Below are 27,686 nucleotides of genomic sequence, written 5' to 3'. Positions count from 1 at the left end.
ACACACACACACACACATAAATATGCTGCAGTTCCTAGAGTTAACCGCTAGATAACACTCTTGCATAAAATTCCATTTCGCGCATCACAGTGCAGTTGTATACTTGACCAGCAGATGTCGCTGCTTTCTGTGCAAAAAGCAAAATGTGTGAGGAAGGGAAGTGCACAGGAAACAATTAACTGTGCTGGAGGTAGAGGAAGTGCTGCGAAGAACACCAGGGAATAGTGTGAGAAGGACACAGTCACCTCTAAACCTACAGCAGGAGCTTCTGGGCCTGAAAGCTAAACTTGTAACTATTTAAATTATTCTGAGGAATGTTACCATTTTAAGCCTTTTTAACAACAAAAAAAGATACAAATTTGTGTGGATTTATATATGAAGGTCATGATGAGGACATACTCTCACAGTATCTTGCACAGCCTTTCTTTCTCTGAATGTAATCAAAACTTAGATCTCAAATGGTTTATTAATAGACTGCGATTACATTGGGTTTCCTGGAGGTATCTGTGAACCAGCTAGCAGTCGAGGTGCATGATAACCCAGCAATGATGGCCAGCTTAGAGAGAAGATGTGCTGAATGAGAAAATGAACATGGCTTCAGAAGCACTGATTTTTTTTCTGTTGCTATGGGAACAGTCCACCATTAGATTGCTGTCTTTACACAGGGGTAGTGCACTGAGTTCAGAGCTGTGCAGTGAGAAAGTTTGATTAACAGATTTGAGAGAGGCATATTGTGAGCTTAGCTGAAGCATAATGCATGTTGAGTGTGTTATTTGATTAATTATTATGTATTACATCATGTGCACAGTGGCGCAGTGGGTAGCTCAATCGCCTCACAGCAAGAAGGTCGCTGGTTCGAGCACCAGATGGGCTCAGTTGGCGTTTCTATGTGGAGTTTGCATGTTCTCCCCATGTTCACGTGGGTTTCCTCTGGGTGCTTCGGTGTCCCACACAAGTCCAAAGACGTGCACTATAAACGAATTGGATTAATTAAATTGGCTGTAGTGCATGAGTGTGAATGTGAGAGTGCATGGGTGTTTCCCAGTACTGGGTTGTAGCTGGAAGGGCATCTGCTGGGTAAAACATATGATGGATAAGTTGGCGGTTCATTCCGCTGTGGCGACGCCTGATTAATAAAGGGACTAAGCTGAAGGAAAATTAATGAATAAATAACGCATGCCTTGATTGGCTTTTGGCCGTAGCTACTAGGGTTGGGCGACCGCCGATGCCTAATGTGAAGCATCACGATGGACGATGTCATCGTAGGCGGTAATAAATTAATTATTTATGAGTAACTAATTCATAACAAATTAATAATTTGTAGCCTACCGTTTCAACTACCTGACCCTCATTGTCCTTATTTTGCCAATAACCAAATCATAAATAAATAAAGGTACACACAAATCACCACCTTTCAGTCACTTTTTCCGCGGGACTCTGGCATAAATAGGCAAAAATAGCCAGACTGATCTGTGTCATTATAAAGCCGTTGACAAATGACATTGGTAAAAAAGGTGCCAAGCCAACAGGAACCAACCAACACTATCTGAAGTTTTCGCTAAAATTACTAAGTACAAGCGTGAAAGCGAAAGATCGAGGCAGTGTACTGACGCTGTGACACATTACCTGATAGATTTAAAAGACTGAAGAGTCGTTAGATACAGACAAGATGAATTAAATATCACGTTTAACAACTATAGAGAGGCGCGACCTAGCGGTACATCCTTGATAAGCTATCCGACGTGCTCAAAGCACCCGCTGACTGCCTGGAGCTCAAATGTGTGCGCATGTTGCTGTGCATGTGTGTGTGTGTGTGTGTGTGTGTATGGTCATGTGATGTGCGTTTTCAGTGGTATAGTATGGATGGAGATCTTTTCAGAAACGCCAGTGTGGACATGGATCATTTTCGTTCTAAAATGCCATTTTAAAACTAAGACGTATTAGTGTCAACGCGGCCTAAGTGTGTATTTTTAAGTGAGCTGGTTGTTGTTGCTATGGGGGCAGGGCGAAGGGTCGTGATGCCGGCTCAGCATTGTGTTGTCTATCTACCATCGGCAATGGACAATGCAATGGCATCGTCTAACGACCCAACCCTAATGATGTTTTATATCGGTGGTTGCTGCTTAATTTGTGTTGAATGTGCACTTGTAGAGCATATATTTAAAATATTTTAGTTGGAGAAAACGCTTTCGTGAGATTTTCTTAAATGTTGGTACACTTTGTTAAAATATTTACTTTAAATTATGGGAAATCGTTATATTTAACAACTTTGTCATGCACGTACTAACTTACATGCATAAAGACTTGAATGTGTTTAAATCTTTAGACAATCAACAGTGCATTCAGCTCAGAGCTGTGCTGTCAGAAAGTTTGATTAATTGATTTGAGAAAAGCATATTGTGAGCTTAGTTGACGAATTATGCATGTTGTGTGTTAATTTATTAATATGTGTTACATGCCTTGATTGATTTTTGGCAATAGATAGCCCACTGTTTTATATAAGTGGTTGCTGAATAATTTAGTTAACATAGTTTTACGTGCACTTGTAGAGCATATATTTAAAATATTTTACTTGGAGAAATCACTTTACAAACTTGGGTATACTTTAAATTATTTACTTTAAAAATAGTAAACCATTATATTTAACAACCTTGTCATGCACGTATTAAGGCACACACATAAAGCCTTGATTGTTTTATTAAAATCTTTCTTTACAATCAACATTTTAAATGCTCTATAAAGTGTATTAAATATATTAATGTGACCATTATCTTTGTCCTCACTATTTATCATATAATATAATTTATCATGCCATATAATAAGTTTTTATAAAATGTATATTTTAGTTTGTGACCACTTGAGGGTGAGTAAATGATGACAAAGTTTTCATTTTTAGCATTTCTGTCACTTTAACCATATTCAAAACAGCATAAATAAGTATGAACTTGCATATAAAGATGTACAATAAGGTGGAAAACTAATTGAATGTATCATGAATTAAAACTAAAAAACATTCATTAAATTCAAACAGTAAAAGTAAAAAATTGTATAGTCGTAAACACAAACACACACACACACACACACACACACACACACACACACACACACACCTTGACAGAATTTAGAGGTGGCTCAGTGCAGTCTTAACTTGTTGGTCAGAGTTGCCTTATAGAAGTTTGTAACATGCAACAATGGCAAATCCCTTTTGAATGTGTTCTGTAGCCTCAAGGCTCTAACCGGTTAGGTTTCATTTTCATCTAAAGGTCCAGTTATGGAAGATTTATTAATCACTTTGAGGTCAAAATGAGGAATTAATGACAACAGACTGCAATGGCAACAAGAAGGTCAAATGATTTTTTGGGCACGTGTCAGAAGGAGATTCAGTATAGACCTTCAATAAATTTAAATCTGCGCCATTTGTAATGTTGGTGTCTAGTTTTAAAACATATTAGTGTTGGAATTTAAGAAAACCTGTTCATATGTGTGTTTCCAAATGAAAAGGGAGCACTTCATCAAGCAGTTCTCCTTGAGAGACCGCTAACAGGTAGGCTAATCTTCATGAAAAGCTGTACAGTTATGTACATCTGTCCAGACCATTTGTCATTCCTGTCAGTCACATGAGAGTAAAGCATTTATAACCTTTCGTTTATGAGTCAACCTGCTACCTTCAGGTGTTATTGACTGGGAAACACCAGATGAACAACAAACCTGAAAAACGAGTCTTCACAGCAGCACTTCTCGTGCACATTTTCCCGCGAACCAGAATCGTGTGAATGGATAGCCTACGTGATAAAAAATCCCTGACACGCTGCCAAAAGCTCATGTGACGCGACGTCAGTGTCACATTAGAGCATACGCGTGTACAGAAGAGGTACACCAGTTCTTGCGTGCCGCTACATGACACTTTCAATGTTAAATAAATGTAATTTATAAAATATGCTTTTGTGATGTTATAATAGTCACTGATATGTTTCAGTTTCTCGTTAATTATTTGCACCTTATTCAATTAATTAAAATAAAGGTAAATGTTTCCTGAGAGAAAAAAAGTAGCCTAGGAAATAATCTCGAAAGCATGCGTCAAGGTTAAACGTCTTTTTGTGTGCCCTTTATTCTAAAATGAACTATATGCTACAATTATATAGCTACTGCATGTACAAAAACCGTCTAGACTCTGAACTCCTTTTATCTAAGAGCGATTATCTCTTTCAAAGCGCTGCCTGTCACAACACCATAGATGGATCTCCAGAACAGCTGCTGCGCCGTGAGCAGATTCGTCAAGAAGAGGCACGTGACCGCTTTAGTCAGCGCATGATTGTGACGTCAAACACCGGAGCCTGCTCGCGCCTCTAAAATGAAGTGACCTTTCTCTTTCGCCCTGATATAGAATCGGTCCGCCGACCGGCAAGAGAGGAGTACTTATCAAGAACGACAATTACCTACACAGTCTAAAAGGTAACATTTTTTGAATCTGTCACGTAGTGTTGAGATCTGCTCGGCGTTTTGTGTCATGTATGTGAAATTTATACATAATGGAGGATTTTTATAGCGGTTCCTTGGAAGGGTGGCGTAAGGTTGCGTAAGCTTACCGGTAACATTACTCCTCAAGAACAACTGAACGCCAGGGAAGAATTATATGATTTGGTATGAAGTAGTGTTACTTTTAATTATATTAAAATATGAGAACTGTGCGTTTTTGATAAAAACCCACACATTCTGTTTAGTAACTCAACAGAATGAGTGGGTTTAATAGGAGGTTAGCCTGATGTGGCTAACTGCTAGCGTCCGCAACGTGGATCTGAAGCCGGTTTACGACTTCAGCTGAATTCTTTGAAATAAACATTGCTTATCTCAGGCAATTCTGACGAGTTAAAAGGAGATTTGTCACACAAACTCTAATCCGGCTGCTTGTTCATTTTAAGCTAGTTCTCACAGGGCGATCTCTAATGAGCCACACATCAGTGATTAAGGCTTTCTTTAATGAAGGCGATTTAAGGTTATCCTCGGATGAGCACTTTGATGCCGAGATGTTTACAGGTACTAATCGCCAAGGATTAGTTGTCAGAGAAACGTGCTTCTCCATCTATAAAATGCTAAGATTATTTACTTCATAACGAGAGAAGGTCTAACCTCATAAGCTGTTTTGGGGCTTGTTTTGTGTCCTGAGCTGATAAAGGATGCTCCATCCTTGAATGACCTTCTAATGATGTCCTTTCAAGTGTCAGTGTGTTCACCTCTCATTTCACTTCCAGGTAAATATGGGTGACGTTGAAAAGGGCAAGAAGGTGTTCGTCCAGAAGTGCGCCCAGTGCCACACCGTTGAAAATGGAGGCAAGCATAAAGTGGGGCCAAATCTCTGGGGTCTTTTCGGTCGCAAGACTGGTCAGGCTGAGGGATTTTCCTATACAGATGCTAACAAGAGCAAAGGTAAGGCTGATTTGGCGAATACGCATTTTCTTACGATGAGATGGACTCGCTTAACAAATCTTATTATTTTGCACAGGCATTGTCTGGGGTGAAGATACCTTGATGGAATATTTGGAGAACCCAAAGAAATACATTCCAGGCACAAAGATGATCTTTGCCGGGATCAAGAAGAAGGGCGAGAGAGCAGATCTTATTGCATACTTAAAGTCGGCCACATCATAATTCAGCTGGAGATCGAGGAAACGGCAATATTTAAATTAAATGTTTGTAGTTTGGATTTGAATGTCTTTAACTAACTATTATTCATATGGTGTAACTGAACACGTGGCCAGGGTTATTCATTATAACATGTGGCATGCTTCTAAAGCCGGTCCATTTTAACAGTGAAGATTTTCTTCTTTTTTGTTCGTCCATGTATGGTTAAAGGAAGAGTAAAGTTACTGCAGGTCCCTAGTGTTTCCGCTGAGGGAATGAAAACTGTCCCCTGGTTTCACAGGAGCTGTCGTACGTTAAATTATTAAGATGTGCTGAACCTAGTAAGTATTTGGATTGGAATGAGCGACTGGGAAATCAGTTTGCTTATTGGTAACATTGTATCAAATGGATTTGAACTGTCAAATAAAACGGTCAAAATAGTCAAATGTATGTCTATTCTGTTAGTTTCTCATATTCTGATGCTTGCTTGTGCAGCTAACAATAAAGTGCACTTTTTATTTTAAAGTATTACTCTTTGACCTTCAGTTTTAATGTAGTAAACCGGCAGATGACTCCATGTACTGGGACCTTTAAACTCTCAGGGTATAAAAATTGTCAGGTATGCTCTCGTGCTCCTCTGTGTAATTTCAGGGCAAGTCTTGACAATTTCCACATAGAGGCAGCATGTTTATCAAGATTTTCATGATTGTCTTAGAAAGCTAGTCTGCCTGATAAGGAAGTATTGGTCCCTCAATGATGAGTACAATTATTTTATCAGGAAATTGAACATCTATTGCAGTGCCATAAACAATAACATTAAAGAATTACATTACTGCAAAATTCAATAACACTAAAGTGCACTCCAATTCAGTTATGCGTTTGAATAATTAACATGTTTTTGTTTCTTACTGTCCTCTTTTTTTCAGCTATATTACATCCAACTTATGGATTATGAATCTATAATAATTGTAAAAGTTTAGAAGAAAGCATGCATTAATGTGTAATAACTTAATTTAATGGCATATGCAACTTGAGTACTGTTGAGAAGATGTCCTATCTGTAAAATCAGGAGGATCAAATGCAAATCAGATTGCGTAGAAACTGCATAGTCCAGCAGTTCTTATCAGCTTTCGCTTTAATTGGACTTTATAACATTATAAGCAGATACGTGCAATACACGCCAGAGACAAAGTCCAAACTAGCAGAAGACTACACAGATGGTCAAACTCTACCTACAGCATCAGTTCTGTATACAGTACAAATTAAAGTAGCATAACCTGGTGTGTGTGTTACAATAAAATGCACATTCTCATCTGGTAAATACTTGATATTTTTAATTAAGTCTAAAAACTGAAACTGAGAATTGTAAACTAAAATGATTTCTTATGTTACAGTTATGTCTTGGCTTCAAAAACATGCATGTTGAGAGGGCAACATAAATTTAAAACTACTGCAGCTTCAATGTCACGAGGAGGGTCATTTGAATATAAATGCCGCCCCCTAGAGGACACCGGCAGTTACGCAACGATGTTTTGTAACAATTGTTATTAAACGTGAAGTTGCCAAGCTTGCATATTTATTGCAGCACGTGAGCCTTTCAGTTCAAATCATGAATTTAAACGAACAAGGGTATATTTTACTCATTATACTCTGTATATAAGTAAATATTTGGTAGGAAAAAAGAAAACGGAGGGTACTAAATTATCAAATTACATATAAATATGTTACAAACATTTTTGTATATATGCATTATTTTGTATATTTTCTGTAGTAAACGTGCATTTAATAACTCTTGTTAATAACTAAAATTGTAAAAAAAAATGTTAGAGAAGCATATTAACTGTTGTAATTCCTTTTCTATTTTTAGACTTAGAAATCATTTTTATATGCATTTGAATCTTTTTTTTCTAGCACCAGTATGAGAGGTTTGCTTTTGGCAAACTTGGATTTATATATGTGAAATTTCCATAATAATAAAATAAAGTTTATAATAAAACCAGCATATTTTAAAGAGCAATCCTTAACATAATAACATAAAACCACGTTTATTAAAAACGTTATGAGCAACAAGCTTAACATTAATCTGTAAAAAAAACAAAAAAGTCGAGTATATTGGCAAGTCCCAAATAAATGTGAAATAGTTTCATTAAAGCTTTTACAAAAACAGCATTCTACCTCAATATTAATTTTAAGCTTTTGCAGAAATATTTTTGTAGGATAAACTCTATAAAGTTATTTAAACAGTATTTCTTTAGCCTTTTTTGTAATAAAAAAAAAATGAGGTAATGACCATACTTGAGTCCAGTTTACATTATTAAAAATATTGTTCCAGTAAAAAACAACATATGTTACAGGCGTATTTTCTTTTAGGATTAAAGATCTAATTTTGTGATTAGGCTGAAATCCAAAAAAACAGATGAAACCGACTGGGATCTGTTCAGGAGGACAAACATACATATGTAAACCAGCAGTTATTGCCCCCGTTAGTATCGCAAATTCCTGTAATGTAATAAGAATTGTGTATTTTGCGATTAATTTTGTAAATGTAAATAATGTTATTTCATTATCAAATAATTGATTAACTAATTAGCTCGTTGTTAAAACATTGTGAAAGAATAGTGCTATTTCTGTTGTTGTGCATATTTAAAACTATTTGATGACATTAAAAGACTATTACAGTGCTGCCTCAAAATATTAATTATAATAAGCTGTATAATTTGTCTTATAAGATCTGTATACTTTGCCACTAAGTACTTTGCCATTCATTTTTACATATATCTGTTTGCTGAATAACAATGACATTATATTTAGCTAATATTTTTATATTTTATTTTCATAAAAGGTGTTTGACTAATTAAAACACCTATACAATAATCTAACGATACAAAACCCGTACATTTAATATGTAAGCTTATAAAATCACTTTAATTTGATGGTCTATGTGTGTTGAGAATGTAGTTGTGTGTTAGATTACATTAAGAGTATTCTTTCACTACTTCTTTTGCCCTTATTTTTTACAATCTCAATATGACTGTGAGGTAACTGTGAAGATACTCATGTAATGGACATATAAAGAAGATTTGTCGTTCTGTTTGTGTCTTGCATCAGCCTTCTCCAACTGAAAGTGTCTTGTTACAGGAACTAATAAAAAATATGAATAAAACGTGACCAGCTCAAAAAATGGCACTGCCACAAAACACCAGAGGAGGTCAGCAGTCAGCTATTCTTTCTTTATGGAAAAAATAAGAGACTTTATTCTGTTTCTTTTAACATTTTTTGAGTGTTTTTTTCCTATTTAAAATCTAAAAATAATAATTAGAAATAAATTAATTAGAAATGTGGAAGAAATGTTATCAGACATGTAATTCATCTTTATCATTCAATTAACAAAAAAATAAATAAATAAAATAAAAACTAACATTTTACCCAAACCTGTAGTAAATCCAGACCTTATAATTAATTAATTTGGTGTAATGTTATGACATTAGACTATTTGAATTATTTGAGATAAGCATGCAGACTAGCATAAAACATGTTTAATATTATTATTTGATCGAGATGCTGTTAGAAATTATACGTTAAATATATAAATATTATCTAAAGCAAAGGAAAATTGCAACAAAAATTCTATCCACAATTCTGTCAAAGTGCTTCATTCATTCATTTTATTTTCTGCTTAGTCCATTTATTAATCCGGGGTCACCACAGCCTAAAATAACTGCCAACTTATTCAGCACATGTTTTTAAGGCAGCGGATGCCCTTCCAGCTGCAACCCATCTCTGGCAAACATCCATACACACTCATTCAAACTCATACACTATACGGACAATTTAGCCAACCCAATTCACCTGTACCACATGTATTTGGGCTGTGGGGGAAACTGGAGAACCCACAGGAAACCCACGCGAACACAGGGAGAACCTGCAAACTCCACACAGAAGCGCCAACTGACCCAGCCAAGGCTCGAACCAGCGACCTTCTTGTTGTGAGGCGACAGCACTACCTGCTGCGCCACCGCGTCGCCTATCAAAGTGCTTATCATACTATTTTTTGTTTAAAAAAATGTATCTTTGTTTACAAATGTGCATTTAAAAGTTAATACAATTTCATATATAATTTAATGAGACTAGAATTTAAGAAATGTGAAAATGTATTTAGTTATCATTAATTTATTATCATCTATAATAAAAAAAACAAACAAAAACAATTTAAAAAAATTGGCAATCTGTTAAAACTTAAATTAAAAACTGTAGCCTGCATGCAAATAACAAACATGCCAGCTCATTTTCTCAGCCAGAATTTGTCCATTTAAATAATAAAAGCTTTCTTTTATTGGTTATTCCTCTTAAAGCCCTCTTCTATTGGTTAATTTGACAATTTATGATGACATACTATCAAAATAGGACAAATAAGCTCATATAGAGGCCAAATTTTGGACTTTATCAGAAGGGGGTGGGTCTTTCGAACCACCTAAATCTTCACATATAATACGCTTACACAAGTATAACGTTCCATGAGCTGTTTCAGTTCCAACAGCACTTCAAAACATAAACCATTATCACAAGCCAAGAATACAAAATTGCAACATTGTATACAGCCACACTTGTGAAATCTGCTTGACAGGGTAAAGCTGGGTAAAACAGACTTAATTTAGGTTTCACTATGCAAGCCATTAAACGTAACTGTAAACATTAGGACATTATCAATAATATCTGTTGTTAGTTAAACATGTAGACAGCATTTATTCTTTATATATCGTTTTTTATGCTATTAATACTTTCTACATAATTGGTCCATATATAAATAATCAACAGCACTATTGGAATATTAGCAGACCAAAATAAAAGTCTACCTCAAATATATATAGCCTCTTCATACTTGTGTATCTGCCCACACAGCAGATCAATAAACTCACTACAGTTTGACAAATATTGCTGCTGTTGGACAACATAATGTGCTTCTGAGGCTTTTGAGGCAAGGGTGTAGTTGTTTAGATTGCATCTATGCAGTTTATTTGTAAGAATATTACCAATTTTAAAATACTTATAAATTCTGAGAGACAGCGTGTCGGCGGCCATTCGCCTGTCATTGAGTAAAGCAAAGACAGTTGACATTGTCCATCCACAAGATGGCGACAGAGACCACATAATAAGCCCTTACAGGAGGAAAAACTCGTTGTAATTTTAAACTACAACATATCAAATCCTTATAAAACTGGTAAGTCACATTCAAAGTCGATCTCTCTCTTTTTTATGTTGCAGTGCTGTATTTGTACCAGTAATTGTAATAGTAATTGTAGTGTGAGATGGGACGCATCGGGAATCTATGTATATTGTGTTGGACACTCTGTGTATAACCTTGAGTTACTTTTTGGATGGCCATCTGTTTGTTTCTAATGTCACCTGTTTTCGTTTTTGCAGACTAGTTCAGTACAAAGAAAGAAAGAAGAAATGCCCGCATGTGTTTAGCTTTTTTCTTTATCGCAAACACAACAGTAATCTGGTAGTGTTTGAGTTGCTTTGTTAGTTGTTAGTTATTGTGATCTCCCAAATGCAACAGAGAAATTCTAAGAGAAATCTCTGTTTAGACCAGGGGCGATTTTAGGATTTTCATTTTAGTGGGGCTCAGCTCCTTAAAAGGTTAAAAAAAATAGTGACTGTCATTGACTCAGTGAGTTAAAACGAGTACATTCTCTAAGTGCTTCTGTCACTGTGTTTAATCCTTTCTGTCCAGGACTGTATGGTATAGTTAATGCCATACGAACTGTAAAGTGTTTAATATTGGTAGTTCATTTGAAATGAGAAAATAGTGAAATTTTCATTAAGAGTTACATTTTTTGCAGGAGGAAACAGCTGTGCTGATAAGGTGAACGCCGAGAAAACCCGACTGCTCCTCCGTGACATTGAGATACAGGTGATACAAGGTTATCTAAATTAAAGTACTGCAAATAAGCAGATATTATATCAATATCAATAAACACACATCTCGTTCTCTTGCTGTCCATAGCTGTGGTTTACTGATCAAATTAAAAACAAGCGAGGAGGAGCTGAATGATGCCGCAGTTTCCATATTAAATTTAAAAGGGACTGAGGCGATAATTTAGTGTACAGTTTATGAGCTAATCGCAAAAGTTTTAGGGGGGCTGAGTAGAAATGTAGGGGAAATATAGAAAAATAGGCCCATGCTGTAGACCAGGGGTGTCAAACTCATTTCCTGGAGGGCCGAAGCCCTGCACAGTTTAGTTCCAACCCTGCTCCAACACACTTACCTGTAGGTTTCAAACAAGTCTGAAGGACTCAATTAGTTTGATCAGGTGTGTTTAATTAGGGTTGGAACTAAACTGTGCAGGGCTTCGGCCCTTTTGGAACTGAGTTTGACACCTGTGCTGTAGACTGATGGTATTTCATGTCGTTCAACTTTAAAACCTTAAAATGTGAGCAGAATTACCTGTTTTGTCATCACTTTAGACATTATGCTAGAGAATATATGAAGATTTTAATTCATGTTATAGCATGTACTTTAAGCCTGTCATGAAGCCAACATTTTTTTTCCCAAGAGATCAATATAGATTTGATGGGTGGAGCTTCTAAAGCAAAGTTCTGTAATGCACTGACCACACACTCACACAGCCAGAGTGGACCACAGAACTTTCCCCGAGGAGCCATGGTCTGTGTGTGTATGTGTGTGTGTTTCTCCATATAAGTGTGTCCATATGTTGATTTAACTTGTGTAGGAATACGACTCAAAGGAAGCCTAAGCATGCATTTTAGATTTTCGAAATTCTCATTTAAAACAAAAATATGTAGGCTATCTGACATTTGCTTCAGTCATTTGGGTTTCGACAGTTTGCTTGCAGTTGCCTTGGCTGTGATGGGGTTGCCTCCACACTCAGGGCCCAATCAGCTTCTGAGGTTCCCTGGGAAGCAAAACACATGTTAGAATTTATGTCCAGTCTCTGGAATAAGCTGACGTGTCTCCATGCATTAACAACCACAAAATCCTGCAACAGTGTTTAACAGAATCATGAAAATAGTTTACGCGACCTGTAATGAAAAGCTTATTTTATACAACCACAAAGATGTTAAAACAAATGTAGTTTTCAGCAGACTTTTTGTTAAAAGTTCAGAATCATGTATTGTTTCATGACGTTTCTTGAGTATTTATGACATGTTTGTAATCATACATATGTGCATTGTTCCATAAGATGTGGTGTATTTAAATCCACCACTTCTGTTTTCAAAAGCTTTAACAATGGACACTGACCTATATATACACACATATGTGAGTTTCTAATGCTAAGCTATTGTTTGTAACACGTAATCTAAACACTAAAATGTGTCCAAATTTGTAAACAAATGTTCTCATATTTTCATTTAAGACAGTTTAAGCCTGGCATCACTTTAAAATACTAAGCATGTCCAACTTTCTGTGCACACTTTCCTAAGTTTAAAACTCTGCAACAAAAAAAAACCTAAACTAAAGGCTAAAGTCACTGCTGAATGTTTAGTGTCCGCTTACCTTTCGGCTGACCGGTGGCTCTTCTGAATGTGCCTCGAAACAGACTGAATGTACCGCTGGACCCCCTTTCTCTCTCTCTCTCTCTACGTCTCTAAAGGAATGTCGACGTGGAGCTGCCAAACGTGAACGTGTAGGGCACTCATGAACGCGCTCGTCGGAGACAGTTCTCTGAGCTCGTATCCTTGGCATAGGTGGAGTGGGCATGTCACTAATCACAGCTACCTGTCACATTTCGTGGCGTCTTAAAAGCGGAGGGGGAAGAAATTCTTAAAAGACTTACAACGAATGCTTCATTTAAAGATGTTAGACACATGTTATGTTATGTTATGTTATGTTTTATGTAAAGTAGAGCACGAGATGGGCAGTTTATCAATAATAATTCCTCTAAGATTTTACTTGGCAAGTAAATTCACATCTTTAGATGTAGCCTACTTATAAGCACTGAGATAAAAACCAAAACAGGTAGCAATGTTTGTGGAATTTAACGTTTCAATGAGGTAAGACGGGGTGCTTTTGTTTGTTTAAACGTTTAAGATCAAATAATTTCATCGATATTGTTATCGATGAAGAAATAACGCTGTAAAGGCATGTAATAAAGTGATAAAGGCATGTCTGACTGGAGTTGAAGGCTGTTATTGGTCGATGCTTGATAGTAGGCGGATTTTAAAGCACGATTGGCTGAAGATCGTTACCGAATTCCTCATCTGCTTGTTGATTGGCTGGTGGATATTGTGGGAGGCTCCCATGTGTATTTGGTTCTGTTACACACGCGTGTCGTCAGATTTGATTCAGAAATATGCGCGCTGTCGTGTGTGTTGCTTCTCCATCATAACATCAGCTGGAAGACATGGACGACCTTTCAGCTCAATTTCAACACGAGTCGGTAAGTTTACAAACTTTGATAGCAAACAGATATACTTTGTCAAGCAGTGGGTTAGAGTAAATCCATATATAAGATTAAACATTATATTTACTGGATTTTTAGAAATGATAATAATGTAGGGAATAAAGTAATGATGTTTTATAATAATGTAGTTATAATATTGTTTTGTAATCAAGTCATTAATATTAGTAAGAGTGATGATTAATAATAACTGTAGTTGTATGAAGCAACCACACATATTAATGTTATTTATTTTTCAAATATTCAGTGCTGTTTAACCGAGAGAAGATTTTTCTATATAATAGCTTTAACTATTTTCTAAAAACTAATTTATTTTGCTTTGCCATGATGGTAGCACATAAAATGTAACTCGTTATTTTGCAAGATATTAGCATTCAGCTTAAATTGCAACTTTAAGGTTTAATTAGGAAGGTGAATTAGGTTAACTTGACAAGTTTTATTAAGTTTTATTAAGCAAGTCATTGGACAGCAATGCTTTTTTCTGTACCAAATAAAAGTAATAAAACTAGAGGCTAATAACATTGACCTTAAAATATATTTTAATATTTTAAAACTGCTTTTTATTTTTAAAACTATTCCAACCAAACAGAAGAAAGAAACAAGACTTTCTTTAGCAGAAATTAATATTATTTGAAATACTGTGAAAATATCTTTGATATTAAAATCTAAACTTTGTTGAACGTCACTTGGGAAATATTTGAAAATAATTAAAATGGCACAGGGTTTCACAGAGATATTTTTACCTTCAACTGGATGCTTTATTGGTTAAGTGCATATATAATGAAAAATGCAAATCAGCACAAAAATATTGCTGAGCATATAATTCTAAAGAATAATGTGACACTCCACACCAGAAAAGTCAGCTACACTATATATATATATATATATATATATATATATATATATATATATATATATATATATATATATATATATATATATTTGGCATGGGATGATAGCTGTTTTCAAGGTATAGCTTGGTTTGAGAAAGTCAAGGTATTAAAACCACCAACATTTTCTGTATTACCGTTCCTACACTGTAAAAAATAAATCTGAATCAAATTAACTTTATTAGTCCATTGAACTTATAATATGTCCAACTGACTTATACAATTAAGTTAGAATATGATTAACTTCGCTTAAAAAGTTACAATGACCTAAAAACATATGCTGTCAGGTCTAATTGATCGTATAGTTTTTACAGTGTACTGCTCCAAAATATATTAAATGTTTCTCATAATATAACATATTGACTTAAAATGGGGGAAAAGTGTTTGTTTTTTACCCTGACATGTAAAAATAATATATTTTAGAACAGTAATCATATGTTATCTAAGTTTATCATACCGTCAGAATCTTACACCGGCCCATGCTTAATATACAAATAGCTGAATTTTCTGGTGTGCAATGTATATATTAACAATAGTTTAAATTTATTAATATTTCCCAATATTAATAAATGCAATAAATCATATATATATAAATATATATATATATATATATATATATATATATATATATATATATATATATATATATATATATATATATATATATATATATATATATAAACTTTTTTATTATTTTTTATAACTTTTTTACCAGTTGATGTAAAGTACACCTTTTCACCTGTGGTAAATCACCTTAAAAACATTGAGAATAGTAAAGCTAAAAAAATTCCTTTTGTTATTCCTGAATGCCGGCCTGTATATGGGGAGTGGTGGGCAGTCAGAATAGCTCTGGGGCTGTGGTCTCGAATGCTGGCGGAGGCTGTCATGAATCTGGCTGTCAGGTATTGAAGTGACTGGGTAGTTAAATAAACATTTGACTTTGTGCACCTGATCCAGTCACACCCACAACTGCACTACTGTTTCGGGCTGGGTAGCCATTTATCCCACTGAGAAGAGTTAATTCATAAATCAACTGTCCTTTATGCACGCAAAGGCTCTATCAGTCTGTCTGCACTTTACCACAGTTGCATCATCAAAATCACCACCCAGCTGTAGGCGTGTGTACTCACCTTTCACTCAGCTCACCTTTATACCTTCTTTCTCCCAGTTATTCTTGTTCTGGATTTTTTTTGTGCGTGTGTGTGTAGTAGTATCTGATGGATTATTTTTTTAGGTTGCTCTGTGAACTAAATTCGTAATCTCATGCGCAATCTGAAGCATTTATTTGCTTGCGTGACTCCAGTGAGAGGGCAAAAAGTTCAAGGCCTTCATGACCGACTATTAGAAACGCTTTGGGCTCTGTTTTGAAGCAATTTTAGCATGTATTCACAAAAAATGTGCTCACTCAGAAGTCTGTGGTGTAATGGCCTTTAGGTTCACACACACTAACAATGTGCACAAGACAATGTCCTACCTTCTAAACACCATTGCTAATATCTGTCGCTGATAGTGGTTTAAAATGATTGTAAAAAATATGCAGACCTGATATCAGGGATAAGTACAGTTTGAAATCTGACATCTCTGCTCATGGGCACTCATTCTGAATTCAGGTTCACTGGAGCAATTACAGGTCTATGTCAACTATTATTTCTTGCCTGAATCTGATCTGAACTGAAATGAACTTGTCTGATCTGAACTGATCTGAACTGTTTCTATTTTCAGTGCCACATCTGTAGTTCGCACGGCAGATGTCATTGACGTTTGGAGTAGAAAGCACGCACTACAACATGTTGTATATCATATAGATAAGCTTCCTCAGTGGCAGCACAACCTCTGACCAAATTTATACAAGCCTCATAAACTCTTGGATTACCATTTATTGTAGCAAAAGAAGTGATTACATCTTACATCTTATATCAATGGCTCTTAATGTTTTGCACTCCAAGGCACCTGATGATTCGCAACAGTATTTAAAGACTTAATGTACAGGATAAAGATAAAGACTTAATAAATATATATGTACTGTAAAACACAAAAAGTTTAGGTAACTCAAACCATTTGAGGAAATCAATTGCAACAAACCATTTAAGTTCAAAAACTAATCCTAATGAGTACGGTGAACTTAATCCATTTGAGTAAATGAAGCAATTTGAGCACAGTAAAACCCAATAAATGAAGAGAACTCAAACCAACTGAGTACTGTAAAACCCAATAAGTTAGGGCAACTCAAACGGTTTGAGGAAACCGATTGCAACAAACCATTTGAGTAAAAAAAACTAATCTATATGAGTACTGTGAACTTGAAGGTATTTAATTAACTCATTATCTACAACACCGAGTTCAAAACTCTTTTCAAATGAGTAGAATTAACTTTCAGTCAATTTTGAGTTAATTACACTCATTTCATTTGATAAAGTTCACAGTTGGGATTTAGAGTGAATATGTGTATGTGTGTGTGTGTGTGTGTGTGTGTGTGTGTGTGTGTGTGTGTGTGTGTGTGTGTGTGTGTGTGTGTGTGTGCGTGCGTGTGTGTGTGTGTGTGCGCTACCTGACAAAAAGTCTTGTTGTCAATCCCAGTTGTATGAGCAACAGATAATAACTTGACTTCTAGTTGGACATTTGGAAAAGAGGCATTTGTGCTGCCCACTACATTACAAACATCAGGAGAGGACAAATTATTCAGGAGGATAGCTTCTCATGCTTCAGCCTCCACATCAAAGTTCCTGAAAGCAAAGAAGGTTACGGTGCTCCAGGATTGGCCAGCCCAGTCACCAGACATGAACATTATTGAGGGTTCATCTATTGGAGTTAGATAAAGGAGGCATTGAAGATGAATTAAAATAATCTTGATGAACTCTGGGAGTCCTGCAAGAACACTTTCTTTGCCATTCCAGGTGACTTTATTAAGAATTTATTTGAGTCATTGCAGACATGTATGGATGCAGTCCACCAAGCTCATGGGAGTCTAACACAGTATTCATTCTTTTTCCACTGCACCATGACTTAATATTCCATACTCTACATTATTTCTGTTAAGTGACAAGGCCTTTGTCTAAGCAAAGTCAGACCTTACTGTCCTAATTAAAACTCAAGGCATGTTCATATTTTATTTTGGTGAAATAAGAGTAATCTAGAGGCCTTTGCCTTTCATATAAGCCACTTCTACTACCAAATCATCAACTAGAAGTCAAGTTATTATTTATTGTTCCTAAAAACTTGGACAAGACTTTTGTCAAGTAGTGTATAAATTCTTTTGTTAATAAGAATATACCCGGTTAGATGTAATTTTCTTGCAAAGAAACCCAGATTATCCTTAACAACTTGTTAAAAAGAGCTTTTACAATGTGTATCCTGGTAACATTCGAACCAGTTCATCTTTATTTCTATATCGCTTTTACAATGTAGATTATGTGAAGCAGCTTAACATGGAAGTTCTAGTAAATTGAAACTGCATCAGTCCAGTTTCAGGTGAAGTTCAGTTGAGTTCAGCTCAGTGTGGTTTAATTTTTATTCTAGCAACATGTTGAAACATGTTAGCAAGGTGTTATGGCATAGTATTACAAGATGCTAATAGCATACTAATTCATGTTAGCATTATTCTGGTAACCTACTAACTCATGCTAGCTTTGTGGTAGCTAAAATCTTGGAATATAGTTAAAAATCACAAGTGTTCCATACTAGTGTAACCCCGCCAGTCCTACACCACCCAACCCACTCTGAGCTGGTATCGAACAGGCAACCTTCAAATGGAAGTCGGTTGCTCTAACAAGGAAGCTAAAGACCACGGCCTCTAGCATCTGTCACTAGAGCACTTTTACTCCAGAGAAGTGAGGTTTACCTGCACAGCACTTACTAGCTGGCCTCTGTTACACTTACCCCCCTAAACCTCACTACCATCCAGGTCACGGCACCAATGTCACCCAATCCGCTCCGAGCTGATATTGACCCGGCAACCTTCCGCATGGGAGTCAGTGGCTCTAAAAAGGAGGCTAAAGACCACGGCCTCTAGTGTCTGTCGCTAGAGCACCTTTATAGATCAGAGGAGTGAGGTTTACCTGCACAGAACTTACTAGCTGGCCTCCGTTACACTAGCAATACATTGAAACATGTTAGCAGCATGGTAGTTAGAAGTATCTATCATGCTAGATACATTTCAGTGTTAAAACATGCTGGTAGCATGCTAATTCATGCTAGGAACATACTGGTAACATACTAATTCATGCCAACAATAGGTTAACAACATGTTAATTAATGTTTGCAGTGTGTTAAACATGCTAGCACCTAATACTGTAGGTTGACAATATGCTATAAAGCTACGATGCAGTATGTTAAAATGTAATCAGCAAGCGTGAACAAACAGTGTTAGAAACAAAACAACATGGTAAACATGTTACCAAGGTGTTATTTTAATGTTAAAACATGCTGGTAGCATGCTAATTCATGCTAAAACATGCTGGGAACATACTAATTCATGCTAGCAATAAGTTAAGAACATGTTAATTCATGTTAGCAACTAACAACTAATACTGTATGTTGACAATGTTGTAAAAAGCTACAATGCAGTGTGTTAAAGTGTAATTAGCTTGTTTGAACAGTATTAGAAACAACCTGGTAAACATCCTAGAAATATTTTATTCAATATTTTTTAATAGCAACATGTGCTCCTTTTGTCTATTATTCTTTAGATATAGTTTTAAGGCATCTACTAATCCTAAACCACCCTCAACGGTTCTGTTTTTTGTTATGCTACCCCTGCCTGTGCTCATGTAGTCACATTACAGGTGTATTTGGCAATAAGGCGGCAGTCAGGCAAATGAATGCGGATGCAAATCATGCACAAAACATGACTGATATCACAAGAGTTCGCAGAAAGTTCATGCAAAAATACTCCTATTATAATATGCGTGTATGGCCACACACAAACATGGCATTATCTGTTTTACATTATGTCCCTCTGTGTTTAGGCTGTGATTGATATTTTATGGAGGCAGGATGTGGATTTGGGGGTGGAGCGCGAGATCTTTGATGGATGTCTCCGGCAGAGGGAGGAGGAGACCATGAGAGAGAGAACAAGAGAAAGAGACTTGAAAAGAGAGAGAGAGCTTGAAAGGATAATGCAGAGGTTACAGAAACTAGACGAGGAAACTGGAGAGTGTTTGCCCAGCCCTTCATCTGTGAACTCTCAGGTAACCATTTTACTTCACATGTGTACAAAAAAACAACACGGATCCCTTAGTAAAGGCCCTTCACACTGAGCACCATAACGATGAATATATAATACAACAATAAATATATGTGTCCACACAGACAAATGATAAAGATCTGTTTATTTTTAGATTATGATTTTAATTCAGCTTTATCCCTTTTAACCAGCAGGTCTCCTCAGTGTTTTACTACTGCATCTGAACATATTGAGATAAGAGGTGTAATCAATATAATCAAACGGTGAATTTAGCAATTGTAGTCAGTTCCCCAGATTTTTCTAAGAAGGCAACACAAAAGCACTGAAACTAGCACTGGATTCTTGCTCTACTTTTTTTTTTTTATTTCAATTAGCCAGCATCCCTACAGAAAATTCCAGCTTAAACCAGCCTAGACTGGTTTGCTGGTTTTAGCTGGTCAACCAGTCTGGTTTTAGAGGGGTTTTGGACATTTTCAGGCTGTTTTCCAGCCATGGCGCGTTTTGCACACACAAGCGTAGCGCGCCCACGTGAACCATACTCAGGCACACCTCTTCCAACAGGGCAAGGGCCGGCCAAGTGAGCCGTGCCTGAGCCCGATTTAGAGCACTCACACTTCTCAAACGATCCAGGAAACGGGCCTGGGCATGGTACGGATAGCATAGTGTGAGTAGGCCCTTACAGTGTTTACTTTCAGTGCTATGAGGCTAATGTAATGTTAGCATTTTCCAAGATCCCCTATTAACCTTAACCTGGCACCCTTAAACTCTTGTCTATTGTTTAAGTTGACTACTCATTTGTTATGTTCGTGGCTGTTTTTGCACCAATGACTTTCATTATAACCACACTTTTGGTCTGCAAAGTCTTGACACCAAATAATCATGCATTTTTTATTATTGGTGGTTTACCTGGGCAAAGTCAGCTACAAGCAACGAAAGGGCAGTAAATTAAAGTATTGTTGAGTTTTTGACAATTTTCAAAGTATTTTCCAAAAATGTGTGTCAAAATAAGATTTGTCAACAAAAATCAATAAATTTGCTGAAACGACAAGAAAGTTGTGGCCAAATTAAGCCTCAAAAAGAACCCCAGAGTGGACGAAACGTCCCCAACAGCACACAAGGGTTAAAAGAGTTAGAAAGTTCACCCAAAAATGAATATTTACATTCACTACCACATTGTTCGACACTTGTATTATTTTTCTGCTGAACACAAAAGCAGATAGTTTTGAATTTTGGTAATCAAAAAGTTGAAAACTTACCCTTATTGTTGAAGTAAAGTATCCTACAGAGGTCAGTAGGGACCAACAACGTTTGGTTTCCAACATTCTTCCAAATATCCTCTTTTGTGTTCATTACAAGAATGAAACTCAGGTTCAGAAGAAGTGGAAGGTGAGTAAATGATGATCGAATACTGTTAATACAGAAAACCCCACAAAATAACAAAATAAGACCCGCTCACACACCCACACACTTTCTCTTGTTCATTGTTGCTTACAGAGATTGTGTTTTTTTTTACCATCCTTCAGGCTGTGCCTTTCTCAGAAATGTTACCCTCTACGATGTCGATTCAGTCTTCACCTGTTACCCAGAATCCCTTGTTGTCTGCCCTGCTGTTTTCTCAGAAGCCTCAGAAGCTTCCTTCTCAGAAGCAGGGTTTCGGTGAGCTGGCGTCGCTGCCAGATTTACAGGTACTTTCACACATGCACAATGCGAAAATCACACATGCTTATCAACAATAAGTTTATCATTTGAGTTATGGAATACATTTTCTTAGCAAGTTTACAGACAGTGTAACATTTAAAATTTTGTAAAATGATGTACAAATAAAAAAAGAGATGGGGGGCACTAGTGGTTAGCACTGTCGCCTCACAGCAAGAAGGTCGCTGGTTTGAGTCCCGGCTGGGCCAGTTGGCATTATTGTATGGAGTTTTCATGTTGTTCCTGTGTTTGCATGGGTTTCCTCCAGGTGCTCCAGTTTCCCCCACAGTCCAAAGACATGCAGTTTAGGTGAATTGGGTAAGCTAAATTGTCCATAGTGTATGTGTGTGTAAATACAAGAGTGTATGGGTGTCTCCCAGTACTGGGTTGCAGGGCTTCCGCTGCATAAAACATATGCTGGAATTGTTGTTGGTTCACTCCGCTGTGGCTACCCCTGATAAATAAGGGACTAAGCCGAAGGAAAATTAATGAATGAATGAATGAGCTTTATTATGCATAAACAACCAACTAGAGGTACATTATCCCACTTACTAAACTTGCCACAAAACTAAACAACTAGACACAAATCATTGACGCGACCTGTAATATTTAACTCTTAAATTAACATAAAGTTTATAGACACAAAAATGGCTGAATGCAACCACTGAAACTAATAACACAGGCCTATGCGCGTACTTCGAATCATCTCGACAATTAACGAATACGTTAATGACCACCGCACATGTAGAGGAACAGCTGACAGTGGCCATAGCAACAACAAATGGCAGACGATTGTGAGCTCACAAACGCATTTAAATCCGTAAATAAAGCGGCATGCGTCAAGTTTTCAACATGGTTTTAGACGCGATATGAGAATATAAAGAGTTAACCAGAAACAGTACAAGCGGTCACAAGTAACAAAACACAATAAATACATAATTTGCTAGCTATAGAAAACAAAAAGGCAATCATTTTAATCACACTCAAGTTACTTACACTTGTGAAATGGAGAAAAAAACTGATCCATGAACGGTGTACTGTAAAGTTCCTGTCAAGCTCTGACTAAGTTCCAAACATCAATAGTCTTTTCTGATCCTTCCGTGATTCCCTTGTTGTAAGCATATAAATTGCTGAAGCACTCGTCAGAAAAATGACGGGATCACAGCACAAGGCTGGGGCAATAATGCTGAGGTATTTTTACAAAAAAAAATTCAACCACTGACTCTTCACAGCCTTATATTTGGGTCGGGAAAATAACACTAACTTTCCCTCACACTTCAGAGCACAGCGTCTTCACGACATGATTCAGTGTTTGTGGGCAGGCCCGGAGGGTTTCAATTTTCCTGCGTCTGCATGCGCAACAAATGAGTGGGGCTTTAGTTCCGTATTAATGTCATGCCAATACAGCTAAAGACTCATTACCTTCACGATTCATTTGAACCACTCTGAGTCGACTCTTTAATAGACGATTTAATAGTTTTAAACATGGTGGACTTTCAGATTTTAGCCTTAGCTGCATATTTCACTTCACTTAAAGCTGTTACACACTGCATGTGTTGCACACTGACATTTTCAAAAACCCATAATAAGGGCTCTTAAAAACAAATACATATTCATGTTTATCTTTATTGCCGCTCCTCTTGATTGTTTGGCGTCGTCTTATGACGAATGAAATACGTAGGTTAGTGTAGGCAGCATTCAGACATTTTTTTCTTCAAATTTGACACATATTTCTTCTTTTTTGTAACATCAAAATAACATAACTAACATATCTCGGTAAAATTGTCTAATTTCAAATTCCTCCGCATATTATTTGTTCAACTCTGTGTAAAAATGTCTAAAGCAATACATACAATTTATCTAATCAGCAATATTAAAGCTTTTAAAGCAATAGTAATTAATCTGAGGTGTACGCTTATCTGAGATACCATGGGTTAATGTTTACAGTCACCATATGATAGCATGCAGGTAATGTCCCTATTATCTTTGAAAAGGACATTCCGACATATCACAGCTGTCTCTACATTAGCCTTGTCTGAAATGACACCCACAGCCCACATAGTCCTCTAAATCGAGGATAATTGCTGGGTAACAGTATGTAGATTTAGATGTACATTTTAATATATTTTAAAATGTAACTCTTTGCTCTGATAATTAATTTTCAGCATCGTCACTTTAGTCCTCAGTGTCGCGTAATTCTACCAGAAATAATTCTAGTATGATTTAATGATCTAGAAGCATTTTTTTAAAATTAGTATTATCAATGCTGAAAACAGTACTGGCGTTTAATATTTTGGTGAAAATGGCAATTTTTTGGGATTCTTTGATAATTGAAGTGCTCAAAACAACAGCATTTATTTTAAATCTGAATCTTGTGACTTCTGTTAGGTAATGCATCCTACTTGAAAACAAAAAAAACAAACTATTGGATATTAGTGTAAATACTTATATTTACCATCTAAGATATGCACAGTGTCAGGCTTTTGAATGGTAACTTGCCCCTTTTTGATCATGAGAATGCAGTTTTCTTATTCTCTTATTTTTTATTAGCAATTTCTTAAAGCCACCATATAATAAAAATATGAAAATACCTAGAGCAATGGTCTCAAACTTGATACCTGGAGGGCCGCAGCTCTGCACAATTTTGCTCAAGCCCTTATCAAACACAGCTGATCCAACTAATCAAGGTGTTCAAGACATCTAGAGACTTTTTTCAGCATCGTCTTTCCAGTCTTCAGTCTGGTATAATACAGCCAGAAAGCATGTTAAAATGATTTAATGACCAAGAAACATTTACTAATGTTGAAAGCAGTAGTGGTGTTTAATATTTTGGTGGAAACTGCAATTATTCTGGATTCTTTGATAATTGAAGTGTTCAAAACAACTGCATTTATTTATTTAAGACTGAACCGAACGTTTGTGCAGATGGTGATATTAATTCCTGTCCTGTGCTATTATGGAGTATAATATATAATAGTTTAATAATTCAGCCAATTTTTCTTCCACAACACGACTCGGGAAAAAACTGGGTTACTCTGGTCACATAAATATGTCCACTTCAGTTAAAAAGACAGGAATTTATTCTCTATTTGTTCTAATATGATTATTTTGCATGCATTTAATGCACATTTATGCACCGTGTCATATCACACAGCTCTTTCTGTGTTTTTTCCAGAGAGAAAAGATGCCAGTATACACTTTTTAAAACTAATCAGTTTATGCAAAGGTTGATATTAGTTTCTGCTTGTGTTTCCATATTAGCTGAAGCTTCAAAATTCTAAATCTAAATACATCTCTGTTTGTACCTTTTGTCAAATATAGTTATACTTTAACCAATATTTCATCCACAACACAATTCAGGAACAAACTAGGTTACTCTAATCACATAAATATGTCCACTTTAGTTGAAAAGACACTAATTTAACAAGCAATTTCTTCCCAATTTGTTCAAATATGATAATTTTGCATGTGTTTAATGCACCATGTCATATCACAAAGAAATATGATTATTATTTATTACACTGACCTCAGAATACATCGTGATTTGCGTTTATTTGTGAGACATGTTCTCGATTTTACAATTCTATATTTTCTGAATGATGCTTGAATTTAAATTAAATTCTGATGTAACACTATTTTTTTTGTTCTCAAGAACTTATTTAAAAATCTCTTAATAAAAAAGTTTTCTTTTTTCCTGTTAGTATTATCTGGATGTCTTGGAGTCTGACAGCTCAAGCTTGCCCCTAGAGGACATCGCTGAAATCTGCCAACCTAACCTCCCCGATCCACATCCAGAAAACTCAACAGATGCTTTCTGCTGCGTCAGTGAACTCACACAAGCCATATCAGACTCTTTAACATGCCTGCCCTCTGATCCAGTAGAAGTCCTGGAAACATGCATACAGACACTCTCGGACTCTAGTAACTCTATGTATTCCCCCTCAAATGCAGTCTACAGCCCTGAGAGCGAACTCATTTTACCGAAAAGCCAGATAAACGATTCGGTCCTCAGTGAGTTTTGCTCTGAGCTGAACACATACACCATTAATGCTGACCAATTAAACATGGCGCCTGCCCAACAGACTCTCTCACAATTCGAGGAGCGCCACGTTATGCTGGGTTTTGATGACTCGGCTTCTGTGGGCTCTGTAGATTTAGAGACTTCCCTCTATGAGTCCTTAAGTAATGAACAGTCGGACAAAGACGAGCTGGAGAGCATCCAATCAGATTACACTGATCTGCTATCGTTGTCCGCAGACGCAATGATGTATGAAACTGTTACAAATGCACAAGAACAAACGCAAAAGACTAGAGTTCGCCGCGGGTGTCGTGACGAACAGCGAGCCCAAGCGTTGAGTTTGCCTTTAAGTGTGCATGACATCATTCACCTGCCTGTGGAAGCGTTCAATGAAGCTATTAGCACATGTAAACTCAACCACGCTCAACACACACTTATCAGAGATATTCGGAGGCGGGGTAAAAATAAGATGGCCGCCCAAAGCTGCCGCAAGCGGAAGATGGATAGTCTCTTCGGGCTCGAAGACGAAATCGAGGACCTGAAGAGGAAGAAAGATCAATGCATGGAAGAGAAAGAGAGGAACGCTAGAGAACTTTGTGAGACGAAAGAGAAGGTGGGGAAACTTTACAACGAGGTGTTCAGACTGTTGAAAGACGAGCATGGGAACTCGTACAATCCCAGAGAGTACAAACTACAGCTTAGCACTGACGGCACGGTTTACCTGCTGCCTCGTAACACAGCTCACAAGAACAAGATGTCAACAGGGGATTTAAATGTTGCTGTATAACAATTCAACGACTCTATCTGTGGTTTTATTGAGATGTTGTGGGCCTTATTTATGAACTCTTGATGACATACTATGAGCACTTGTGATCAGATTAGTTGATTTTATTGACTTGACCGACATCGTCATTCTAGCTTCTGGTTTCAATCATGCATTAAGGCCACTGTCTAATTGAAATGAGGACTCTTATTTTGAAAACAGGGATTGTAAAAAGGAGCAGTCTTGTGAAGCAGGCATTCAAGGACAACCGCATAATGTTCACAGCTCTCCCGAATGTAAAATGTGAGATTATAAGTTTATTCTGTGCTTCCAAAAGAGACAACCTCTGTTTAGAGGTATATTTTGTCAGTTTAACAAATAAATATTGTGATATTTCCTGTGTTTATTTGTAATGAGGCAACAAATACATGTAAACCACTTAAAATATGTGTTTAATGCAGGTTTATGCATCGTGTCATATCTCTCAGCTCTTTCTGTGGTTTTTCCTAAGTGAAAGGATGCCAGTCCACTTCATAAAACTCGTACAGTCCCAGAGAGTACAAACTACAGCTTAGCACTGACGGCACGGTTTACCTGCTGCCTCGTAACACAGCTCTCAAGAACAAGATGTCATCAGGGGATTTAAATGTTGCTGTATAACAATTCAACGACTCTATCTGTGGTTTATTGAGATGTTGTGGGCCTTATTTATGAACTCTTGATGACATACTATGAGCACTTGTGATCAGATTAGTTGATTTTATTGACTTGACTGACATCGTCATTCTAGCTTCTGGTTTCAATCATGCATTAAGGCTACTGTCTAATTGAATTGAGGACTCTTATTTTAAAAACAGGGATTGTAAAAAGGAGCAGTCTTGTGAAGCAGGCATTCAAGGACAACCGCATAATGTTCACAGCTCTCCCGAATGTAAAATGTGAGATTATAAGTTTATTCTGTGCTTCCAAAAGAGACAACGTCTGTTTAGAGGTATATTTTGTCAGTTTAACAAATAAATATTGTGATATTTCCTGTGTTTATTTGTAATGAGGCAACAAATACATGTAAACCACTTAAAATATGTGTTTAATGCAG

At 36.5% G+C, this 27,686-nt stretch overlaps 2 protein-coding genes across 7 annotated transcripts; both read left to right on the top strand.

Moving 5' to 3' along the window:
- The first annotated feature begins 201 nt into the window (after positions 1-201).
- On the top strand, positions 202-27,686 carry nfe2l2b (nfe2 like bZIP transcription factor 2b). Of its 6 annotated transcripts, XM_073952465.1 has the most exons (6): positions 202-289; positions 11,463-11,533; positions 19,897-20,118; positions 21,638-21,799; positions 22,078-22,127; positions 25,511-27,686. In XM_073952465.1, the coding sequence occupies exon 6, from the start codon at positions 25,739-25,741 to the stop codon at positions 26,612-26,614; it is 876 nt and encodes a 291-aa protein (XP_073808566.1). In that variant the 5' UTR covers positions 202-289; positions 11,463-11,533; positions 19,897-20,118; positions 21,638-21,799; positions 22,078-22,127; positions 25,511-25,738; the 3' UTR covers positions 26,615-27,686.
- Positions 4,378-6,057, top strand: cycsb (cytochrome c, somatic b). The gene is made up of 3 exons (NM_001002068.1): positions 4,378-4,452; positions 5,250-5,424; positions 5,501-6,057. The coding sequence occupies exons 2-3, from the start codon at positions 5,256-5,258 to the stop codon at positions 5,644-5,646; spliced, it is 315 nt and encodes a 104-aa protein (NP_001002068.1). The 5' UTR covers positions 4,378-4,452; positions 5,250-5,255; the 3' UTR covers positions 5,647-6,057.

This window comes from Danio rerio, chromosome 6, assembly GCF_049306965.1.
Source record: "Danio rerio strain Tuebingen ecotype United States chromosome 6, GRCz12tu, whole genome shotgun sequence".
Classification (NCBI taxonomy): Eukaryota; Metazoa; Chordata; class Actinopteri; order Cypriniformes; family Danionidae; genus Danio; species Danio rerio.
The sequence above is the reverse complement of the archived record's forward strand: the minus strand, read 5'-3'. Positions and strand labels throughout refer to the sequence as shown.

Bases quoted from the DNA above. Each gene is read 5' to 3' on its own strand.
- cycsb (NM_001002068.1), top strand. From the start codon at position 5,256: ATGGGTGACGTTGAAAAGGGCAAGAAGGTGTTCGTCCAGAAGTGCGCC. The intron at 5,425-5,500 runs GTAAGGCTGATT...TATTTTGCACAG, and splicing joins AGATGCTAACAAGAGCAAAG to GCATTGTCTGGGGTGAAGAT.
- nfe2l2b (XM_068221609.1), top strand. From the start codon at position 13,986: ATGGACGACCTTTCAGCTCAATTTCAACACGAGTCG. The intron at 20,119-21,733 runs GTAACCATTTTA...CTGTTTTCTCAG, and splicing joins CTTCATCTGTGAACTCTCAG to AAGCCTCAGAAGCTTCCTTC. The intron at 21,800-25,510 runs GTACTTTCACAC...TTTTCCTGTTAG, and splicing joins CGTCGCTGCCAGATTTACAG to TATTATCTGGATGTCTTGGA.